This window comes from Erigeron canadensis, chromosome 9 (genome assembly GCF_010389155.1).
Source record: "Erigeron canadensis isolate Cc75 chromosome 9, C_canadensis_v1, whole genome shotgun sequence".
In the NCBI taxonomy this organism is placed as follows: Eukaryota; Viridiplantae; Streptophyta; class Magnoliopsida; order Asterales; family Asteraceae; genus Erigeron; species Erigeron canadensis.
The window spans coordinates 32,282,301-32,293,751 of record NC_057769.1 but is presented as its reverse complement, the minus strand read 5'-3'; the positions used below and the strand labels follow the sequence as shown (position 1 = coordinate 32,293,751).

General features: G+C 32.8%; 1 protein-coding gene across 1 annotated transcript; it reads left to right on the top strand.

The window, feature by feature from the left end:
* The first annotated feature begins 7,752 nt into the window (after positions 1-7,752).
* Positions 7,753-10,121, top strand: LOC122582115 (receptor-like protein CLAVATA2). Its single transcript, XM_043754474.1, has one exon. It carries the CDS (start codon positions 7,909-7,911, stop codon positions 10,054-10,056), a length of 2,148 nt encoding a protein of 715 aa, XP_043610409.1. The 5' UTR covers positions 7,753-7,908; the 3' UTR covers positions 10,057-10,121.
* The last annotated feature ends 1,330 nt before the right edge of the window (positions 10,122-11,451 follow it).

The window sequence follows — 11,451 nt, the reverse complement described above, 5'->3', positions numbered from 1 at the left end:
GACATGAGAAAGACATTTTCAAGAAATTTACAAATAAAGTCCTTCAGTGAAGCAGGTTTAAGTTCTGCAGAGGAGACAATGTTTTATCTCAATTAAATGTCGTGCCTTCAGACGGTTTAGTTGAGGGTTTCTTCTTAATAGATATTGTAGCATGTGCCTTGTGAAATGACAACGACAAACAATTCCGTCAATATGTCTTAGCTAATAATGACAGTGACAAACCTGTGATTATTGTACTACAACTTGCAAAGTATAACACTTGAAACCATATATCTTCAAAATTATAAGCTTTTATGACTTAAATGTATAAAGATCTAATATTGATAATATCATAACCACGAACTACTTGTGGTTTAGGAATAGATCTTGCTTTTAGTCGATCAGTTGGGCTGACTGGACTTCTTTCAATGTACATATGTAATTGTATACTTGTACATGTTGGCCACTGCACTATTGTGTGAGTTGGCGACTTTTGAATAAAATTTACGTTTCAAACAAAAAAAATAATATCATAAGCCTCGTATCTAGTGTTGGACACGGGTCTAAAATTCCGTAAAAAACTAAAGAAAACAAGAAATAAGTAAAAGATAACTTAAATTATCATCCATGACATGAGATGACTACAACAAATGGTAGCTTAAAAGTTACTCGTAAAACTATATAAGTAGAATGACGAGGGGTTTTGACCTAATGGTTTTTGAGCGAGGTCCGACTCTCAAAAGTCATTTTTTTTCATCCCCCATTTTTTAATTGTTAATATTATATCAAAACTCACTCCCTAAAATCCATGGTAAAAGTACAACAACTCTATATACATTTACAAGAATAACAACCCATCCATCTTTTCACTTTCCATCAACATCGAAAATCCTAATTTTATTTCTCTCTATTCTATTTTCCTTTTCATTACCCGGCTTAATGTCTTATTAATATCTATTAAATTCATCCACTTTTTCTAAATCTCATAACACTAACACACAAAAATGAAGATTGTGGTGGTCATGTAGCGGCGGTTCTTCATAGCGATCAAACTATAAGTTAGGAGTGTCGTACATGGATCATGATAGAAATCAAAAATGGAATTAACTCTTTATAACATAAATTATTGATGATAAACCGAAAATTAGGAGTGAAAAACAGGATCGTAATCACTAATACATTTATCTATTATATTTTTATGTATATATATCTTGTGTTTTAGGACAAATAAAATAACAAGTGCAAATGGCATTAGTTTTACACCAGCCAGTGACCCTACGTCTGAAATTTGTGCAGTAATAGTGACAACGATCGTGTTCGCATAGTGGAAACTTTACATCTTCATCACAAATTTCTTCAGCTGTGTACAACTCCATACCTACAAATTGTAATTTGTTAACAAATATATTTAGATTAGGTCGATAATCTATGCGGATGTACCTTTTTGTGGAAATAAATTAGTACAACACGCAAATTACTATACATACTATCACAACGTACTATATATTGTTGCTTTAATATGTATGTGTGTACGTATGTATGTATTATATTGTGGTGTGTTGATGCATTTAAGTTCGTAAGATAAAAATATACTTGTAAAAATTTAGTTAGAAATATGATAGAATAGTAAGTTACCTGTGAGCAAGAGAAAAATGACAAATACATTTAAAACTATAGGCTTTGTCATTTTGATGAGTACCATGTAAAGTGACACCATTATTTTTTGTTATATATAGATACATACATAGATACAAAAGTCGATATTGAATCTTTAAGATAGTATTGATGACAATTTTATTGAAATTTATCATATATTAAATTGCATTTAATTGTTAGCTTTTATTTAGGTCATGCGTTATGTTTTTCATTTGTTTTTCTTAAAACACATCATGTTAGTAATTATTAGTTAACATTCAACACATCACTAATAATATTTAATTAGACGAGCATGGTACTCGCGCAATGCGACGGCGATGACAGTAACAATGATGTGGTGACATCGATCGCGGCGGCGACAGATGTGTTAAGTGGGGTAGGTATTTGATATAAAGATATTTGATTTAAAAGAGTAAGTGAATTATTTTTTTTTTAAAAATAATGAAAATGAATGTGTAATTTAATTCATTAAGGGTAAGATGGTATTTTCGCATGTCCCAAAAACGTTAACTTTTCAACATGGGGTATAATTTTTATATAATAGTATAGAAGTATAGAAGTATAGATAATAGGCGAAGTTCAAACTATGCATACATGCTTTGGATGAAACTCAAAACTCTCAAAAATTCTTCCAATAATCTACTTATATAGCTGGAAAGAATATTACATTGCCTAATTAGTTTGTTGAGTAATAATAATGTGATATTACATACTTTAATATTGTAATTATCGTACAAAATATTTAGCAAAGTAATAGTTAGAACAATTGGTTTGGAGTTTGGGTTTTATTGATGATAAACCTGAGTTTGGGTCTTATTGATGATTTTCTAGACATAGCACATTATTTTAGACAGCAGTCATGAAGACACATAATGACATAAAACGTTTCATTATTAATAGCCTACAATACTAAATATTCGGGGATGACACCGATAAGAGGAAGTCCAAGTAACTCTTTGGAACATGATTGCCAAAATAGATTCATTATAGTGTGTACATGTTGATATTTGTTAGTTTTAAAGCTTTTGATAAGTATTCCTCCACATATGATTAACTTTAATTTCTTTTTTAAAAGAAAGAGCAGAGGAACCAGTAATCATAGTGGATTCTACAGTCGTTGTAATGAAATTCAACAGTCGTTGCAGGTAATATCCATCCCCTTGCGCAGATAAATTTTAGAAAGTTAACTACCCAATCTAAGGATAGAGTTCCCAGGTTGGCTGGTTGTGGTTCTGATGAATATTGGTATGATACAAAATAAAACAAGGAATGTGATAAAATGACTTTTATATTAGAGAGAGCGTTGCTTATCAATGTTTTACATATGTTAGCAGTACATATATTAAGGTTGAATTGGCCCGTTCGACTCTTGACAGAGTCAACTATTGAATCAAGTTTCTGGTTGTAGCCTGCATTCAACAAGTTCTGTGATAAAATGACGTATATATCAGTGATCGTTTCGCCGATTAGTGTGTAATGTGTTAGTAAACCTTAAGGTTGAACTGGCACATTTGACTCTTAAGAGACTAAGAGAGTCAAGGAATGAGCATACGATCTCGATCTACTTTTTGAGATTTTGGTTAGTATTTTGGAGTCCTAATAACACTTTAAACGGGTTTTGAATGAAAACGAAATGTCATTTTGTTGTAGAATTATTCACTTGAAGCGTCATAGATAATCCAAATATTGCAAGTATCTTTCAAAACTAAAGGCCTCGATCTTACAAATCATTTTATAATTGCAATACATATTTCATTCTTATCGTTTTAGTTTGTATGTAACGTACTCTATGAATACTTTTCATGGCGCTGGAATAAAAGCAACTGTACAAGGTTCAAAGATCAGCAGTTTTTGGAATCAATAATACAAATGGGAAAATGTTACGAAATCCAAAGATATGTTTGTACCAAACCAAGGAAATATATCAACCCTCTTTAATATCCATTCGACATGAGAATACGCGTAAGATCCTAAGTAATTATACAACTTAGTCGGCACTTAACAAGCAAAGTAAGATTTATTGCACATCATATACGGCAATATGGGTGGGTTAGTCTGCGACAATGACGATTGGAGGATGAGATTAGTCATTTTAGTACATGACATAATAGACTGTGAGGTTGAGTTCACCTATATTAGCCCTTTAACTTGCATAGGATGTTACTAAGTTTATGCATAGCGTAACCAAACAACTTATTTTGTACTTATGATTCTTACTATAATATATCTATATCTATAGCTATACTCTATTATAAAATAAATTATCCTCCTCTCTTTTCAACTCTTTACCTTTAAAATATCCAAAATACCCTTAATTTTTAACACATTTCTAAGTCACACACTAAATCTACCCAATATATCCCTAAAATATTTTCCAACCATATTTATCCAAACTATCTATCTCCTTTATTCATTAATTTAAATATTTCCACCTAATATCTCTATAATACTTTTAATAAAAGTATTTACAAAAGATACATCCCTTAACAATAATATAACTACACTAATATTTACATCAATTAGTTTAGATTAATAATCACATCGTTACCACCACAGCTACCATCACTATCCGTTGCCGTCATCGCCGCTGCATTGCGCGGGTAGCCATCTAAGAAACCTACAAATAAAAAAGAACTTAATAATCATTCTGAATCACACATTTCTCTCTTTCTCTCTCTTCAATTAAATAATAAAATTCACCCAAATCATTCAAAATGTTTTATCTCACAAACTGTAAATTGTTAGACGAAACAAAAAACATGGGTAGTCTTAAAATTTTGTCCTCTTTCATTAGAGATCCAATTCGATATACTTTTGACGACTTTTTAATTTTTGTTTTTTTCCTCTTGTACTTGTGTACCTACACATGTGTAGAATCATTGTTTTCACATGTAAATTAGTAAACAAACATATGTACACAACAATGAAAGTTAACGGCAGAGCCCGTCAGTCCATGGCGGAGCCATAGCGGCTAAAGGCGGAGCCCCGTTAGGTAGATCACCCATCACCGGTCACCCTCTATGATCTATCATCCTCTATGACCTTTCACACTATGACTTATCACCTTTAATGACCTATCACCCCCACCAGCTTTGGTTTATGAATATCCTTAAAGGCGAAGCCCGCTCCGAATCATATTTTTTGTTCAACCTACACATGTGTAAGTTATGTGTAATTACCGAAAAGAAAACGAAAATCAAAAAGTTGTCAAAAGTATATCGAATTGAATCTATAATGAAAGGGGATGAAATTTTAAGACTACCCATGTTTTTTGTTTCGTCTAACGATTTACGGTTTGCGAGATAAAACATTTTGAATGATTTTGGTGAATTTTATTATTTAATTGAAGAGAGAGAAAGAATGTGTAGTCCATAATAGTTTTTGAGTTCGTTTTTATTTATGAGCTCTCCAAAAAACTCACCCTATATATATAAACGTTCATTGATTTTAATGATTTAACATTATATATGTGAGCCATGCGTCCTTAGCCCAAGTCCTAAAAAATTATAGGGGAAGACATTCACACGCAACGCCACAGTTCTAGAAATCATTCCCGTTTCTTAAGAAACTTTTGTACGCGTCAAGAACAGCCACCCGAATACAAAACACTGTACACTAAAACCAACCGATGTCGCCGAGCGGGCGGCATGGACCTCCTAGTTTGTCAAGAATTATATACTTGTCAAGAATTATGAGAATTATTTTAATAGACATCATTGGCTTAATCTTGTCTTTTAATGTTTACGTACGATAAAAGTAATTCTTTGTTTTTTTTTCATAAGTTGGTTGTCTGTTTTTTACAATTTAGGGTTAAATGCAAAATCTGTCCCTGTGGTTTTTCAAAAAATGATCTTTTATCCCTCCGTTAGTTTTTGAGTTTTTTTCATGGTCTTACTTATGTTAAAAACCATTCATCCATGTCGTTAAATCCTCCCACACTAGGGGCATTTTTGTCTTTTTTTCACCTGCAGTCTTTGTTCATCTTCTGCATATGTTGATCTTCGAACCCCAAGTTCTCAAACAATAACAAACCCAAAATAAAAGATGACTAACATTTAATCATTTTTTTCTTTCATCAAACAAAACATAGGAAAATTCAATGAGAAAAAAAATGCAAAAACCATTGTGTATCACAAATCTATCGGAACACACATATGTGTGTATATATATATAACGAATTATATAGGCACTAATAAAATGGAGCATCCTTTTTATATCCAGCAGTAACTCAGAATAGGAATGACAATGGGTCGGGTTGTGTCAAACCCAAACCCGATAAAGAATATACGACCCAAACCCGACCCGATACCCATTGGGTACCTTATCGGGGACCCCGTCGGGGGTAAAATAATGCCCTAAAACACGACCCGATAAAAATAGTTATTTTTCAATAATAATTACCAAAATCTTGTTTAATTTGAGAAATGATACTATATGCTCTTGATGTTTTGAGAAATGGATATGCAAGTGTGGAATGTAGATACAAATTAGTTGATATAAGTGTAAAACATTGTAATTACAAAGGTGAAATATAAATTCAAAACTAATCACTTATAAGTATATATATAGTTATTGATATCGGGTCGGGTCGGGGTGGACATGCCCCACTCCCTGCCCCGAACGGGTTCGGATATCGAGTATTCTCGTTGGGTATCGGGTTTCCTTATCGGGTCGGGTTTTTTTGCCATCCCTAACTCGGAACCATTAGCATTCCTCACATCCACTGCCCAGTGAAGTATGAGTATGATTTTCCATTATTGTTCATAAATACTTTTGATTCCCAAAGCATAAAAACACACATATATTGCTATTCGAAAAGAAGTAAAAGATCCATCCATCTAAGCTCCCACCGCCACCAAGATCGGGCCATCCCACAAGACCGTTAGCTAGTAACCATTAAATACTAACGACTATTCGTTAACTTATTCGTGATCCATATTAATTAATAAATCAATTAATATTAACTTTATTTGAATCGAGACGTGTGACCCCGTAGGCTTAAATCATTTCCGGACATACGTTCATTTTACATGATCAAATACTAACACTATCAAAAAGTGGTTATTAGGGCTGATTTAGAGGGTGTACAAGGAGTGTCATCGAGTCGGGCCAATTTTGATCCGTGATGAATATATCACACAGATATAATATACCTAAAACAAATAATGGTAACTAGTATGGGTACCTTGGGTGATGGGTAAATAAAGATTTTGGTTCTAAACATGTCTAAATGGACCGCGATGAAGGTTCCATGATAGATGCTATGTGGCTTACAAGTTGCAAGTTACGACCCATATGACGAGAACAATATAATTCGTTATTGCGAAAACAAAAACGAGTAGACAGTAGAATTGTCCTACTTTTATTTGAAAGGCGTGAATTACTTGAAAATATCGGGTGGTTTAAAAATAAAAAAACTCAATGTTGTTGTCGACTAACGTAGATACTAGATATGCTTGTACTTTGAAATGTGACATATTCAATGCAGCTAATGATAAATACTTAAATAGTCAAACATCATTTTACATGTTTTAAACTATTATAATTGACACAAGCCACTATTAATAAACTCGTTTTTAGAAAATAATATATTGAGATTATTTGCTTTAATAGATTAATATAACTGAACTTAACAAATGCCTATAACCCATGACCGTAAGGCTAAAAATAGCGACCGATCCCGATAGGCGAAAAGCCACATAGGTCGATTACTCGATAAAGGTCGATTATTCGAAAAAATTAGGATTATACAATACATGAGATTGTAATAATTACTTTCGCTACGCAATTCCATAACCCCTTTAAAATGCTAAAATAGAAAACAATAAAAACGAGCATGAGCATGAGCATGAAAAGAAGACAAAATGTATATTATATACTCATTTACGCTTTATCATATACTGCTAAATATATTTCTCTACATTTATATTTAAAAAAAACAAATAAAAGTAAAAAAGAATGGAATAAAATAAAAACGTTTATGAAAGAGCGTGCAACCACGCGTGTAAAAAGTAGCCCAAATCGAAAGATGCCTCGACAGAGATTTTTTTCACGCTTATCAAAACTTTATGTTCTAAACAATACCCAAAAAAAAAAGTTCTAAAAGCCATAAACACACACACACACTTTTGCTAAAACATAAATTCTTAATGTCTGTTAAACAACACAGAACAACAAAGAATGTCTGTCAAAATGACATAAATTTATGAAACCCCACTTGTTATTTTCACATAATTCTTGTTTATTTGTAATAAAGTTTCAAGCTTTACATCAATGGAAGCAAGATGTAGAATCTTGTTCTTTTGTCTTTTGTTTTCAAGATTCTGTTGTAATGAAGGTAAACTGTTTGATGAAATGTCTCTGAGAACGGAAGATAAAGCTTCACTGCTACTTTTCAAGTCACAAATAAATGACCCGGCCCAGAAGCTGATATGGGTCGGGCCTGGTTGTGATACCTGGGCTGGTGTTAGTTGTTCAAAGCTGAATGGTAAAGTTGTTGGTCTTAACCTAAGTGGACTGAGCTTATCAGGGAAGTTGCATACAACTTTGTGTAAACTTTCTTTTCTTGAAACCCTAAATTTGTCACATAATAATTTTGATGGTAATATTCCATCTTGTTTTAGTAATTTTTGGAATATGAAAAGTTTGGATCTTAGTTATAATATGTTTAGTGGTGTTGTGCCTAATACACTTGTGAAGTTGAGTAAGTTAAGTAAGTTTGATTTAAGTCATAATTTGTTTGATGATCAAATGATTCCTTATTGGATTGGGAATTTTTCTATGAGGTTAGAGAAGGTTGAACTAGGGTATAATTCGTTTCGAGGAGAGATACCGGATAGTTTGTTGTATTTGAAATCTTTGAAGTATTTAAGTTTGTCTCATAATAATTTGTCTGGTAATCTCCCGGATTTTGGGCAATCTTTGGAGTATCTTGATTTAGGGTCGAATTCATTTTCGGGTAGCTTACCTTGCTTATCGTCGTCGGTTGAGTCACTTATGTTGTTAAATTTAGCGGAAAATTTACTCGAAGGGGGTGTTCCTACTTGTATTTCTTCACTACGAGTGTTGACGCATCTTAACTTGTCGTCTAATCGTTTAAGCTATGAAATATCTCCAAGGTTAGTGTTTTCTAGTAGACTTGTTGTGATGGACTTGAGCTATAATCAGTTGTCGGGATTTCTTCCTAAAAAGATTCTCGAGTCTTCAGAAAAGTCGGGTCTTGTAGTTTTAGACCTTTCACATAACCAGTTTTCGGGTGATATTCCGTTGGATTTGACAGAGTTGAAAAGTTTACAAGCTTTGTTTCTTTCCCATAATCTTTTAACTGGTGAAATACCATCAAGAATTGGGAATTTAACATATCTTCAAGTGATTAATCTTTCTCATAACTTGTTAACTGGTTCAATTCCTCTGAACATTGTTGGTTGTTTTCAACTACTCGCTTTGATTCTCAACAACAACAATCTATCCGGTGAAATTCAACCAGAGCTTGATGCATTGGATAGTTTAAAGATTCTTGACGTTAGCAACAACAAGATTTCCGGTGAAATACCCTTGACTTTAGCAGGGTGTAAATCGCTGGAGGTTGTGGATTTAAGCTATAACAATCTCTCAGGACCTTTAAATGACGCGTTGACCAAATGGTCAAACCTCAGATATCTCTCTCTCGCACACAACAAGTTCAGTGGAGCTCTAGCTAATTGGATCTTCATGTTCGAAGCTATCCAAACGATCGACCTTTCTGGTAACAAGTTTTCCGGGTACATCCCTGACGGTATCTATAATGTTAGTTTACGTTTTAACAATGGCGACCTCAACAAGGAAGCCCCTAAAGTGCCATTGTTAGATAGTAAACTATCTGTGGTTATGGGTGATGATTTGCATCTGAATTACAATCTTTCATCAATGGTTACAATTGATTTATCGGATAATATGTTACACGGGCAAATCCCAGATGGGCTATTTAGTTTACATGGTTTGGAGTACCTAAATTTGTCTTACAACTTTCTTGAAGGCCAAATTCCCACGAATTTACAATCAATGTGGAGCCTAAAGATTCTTGATTTATCACACAATTCATTATCAGGTCAAGTTCCAGGAAACTTATCCGGTCTCGAGAATTTAACCCATTTGAATCTTTCTTTTAACTATTTTTCTGGGATTATTAACAAGACAAGAGGGTATTGGAGATTTTCTGGTGCATTTGCAGGAAACCCAAATTTATGTGTGGAGTCTTCTGGTGATGGTTGTCAGACAAAAACCCGGCATGTGGAGCCAGAACGGGCTTATGAAGAGAAAGAAAACGGGCCAATTTCAGCATGGGTGTTTTCTGTTAGTGCCTGTGTAAGTTTCTATATTGTTGGTGTTGTACTATTTTGTACATCTCGAACTAGGAATTTTATGCTTGGGGTGAAAGATTAATGATATGTTTAAATGTAGAAACGGTAGCTTAGGATTGTATATATATGATGCTAAAATTTTCCTAATGGAACTTACAAAGTGCTATCTTTTGCTATCAGATGTGGTCTCTATTTCTATGACTATTTGATACGAGTATATATTTGATCAGATAAATGAATGACAACCATTTTTCTTTATTATTGGACTTTCATGATCTTATATACTACTGTATTTTAAAACATTATTAATGATATTTTATTCTCAGTATAGATGAAATATTCAAGTGATGCAATATTAGGTTTTAGTGTAAATATTGAAAATGCTTTTGGTCATGTTATAGAAAATCAAAAGATTTTTTTTTTTCTTTTTCCATTTTATGTATAGAACTCTTTCACAATATCAACTATCACATAAGTATCTATGGTAACCCCGTTCGTATATGGACCATAGGATCGTGAGTGGCAGGCGGCGGATCGCAAAAGAATGTGCACACACAGACTACTGGGTTTTTACAATGTCCAGAAATTGGTCTTATATCTGGAATGTGTTGCTCGCAAGCTGATTGACAATATTCATGAGTGCAAAATGCCATATTGTATTCTTCCGTCATGCACGGGTCAATATCTGTCTTCGTCTCTAGTATCTCACGACCTGTAATGATGTAAAAAGATAATTGGAAAAACATTGTTAATTCTAATTAATTGGACATTTGCATAAGAAAACTTAAAGTAGCTTAAGAAAATTACCAAAAGTAAAGCTCACAAGAACAAAGATGAAAATCAGAAAGATAGGGATGTTCTTCATCGTTGGTTTTTTAGTTGTTAGCATTCGTACATATGAACTTAACAAGATTGGTTTTATAGACACTGAAAATTGTTAATGTTATTTATTGCATATATTTTGTTTAAAGAAACAATTATGACAAATATGAAAATGAATTTTTTTCACATTTGTAATTTGGTTTAAAATGCAAACATTTTGTTGAAACAGACACAATAAGTATATTTTTCTTAATTTGCAAAGCACTCTAAATTCAATGTGATCATTATGATAAGTGATAACAGTTTTCTAACAAAAAAAATCTTAAATATTTCATTTTATATCATTTATAATATAATATTTTGGAAGACTAGGCCCCGTTCTTTTTTTACTTAATGGACTTAATAATTAAGAAATTAATGCATTCAGTCAAATTTTATGTTTTTTTTTTGACTTAATGAACAAAAATAACTGTCTATTACCTATTTTTTACTTAATATATTCAGACATTATTTATATATTCAGTCACTTAATACATTCAGCACTTAATGACGGAAAAAAAAACGGGATGGGCGAGCCACCTTCTGGAAGCCAATTTGGCATTGTTAGTCGGTTATTTTTGTCTGTGTATTGTGCAAAATTGAAAAGCGAATGAAA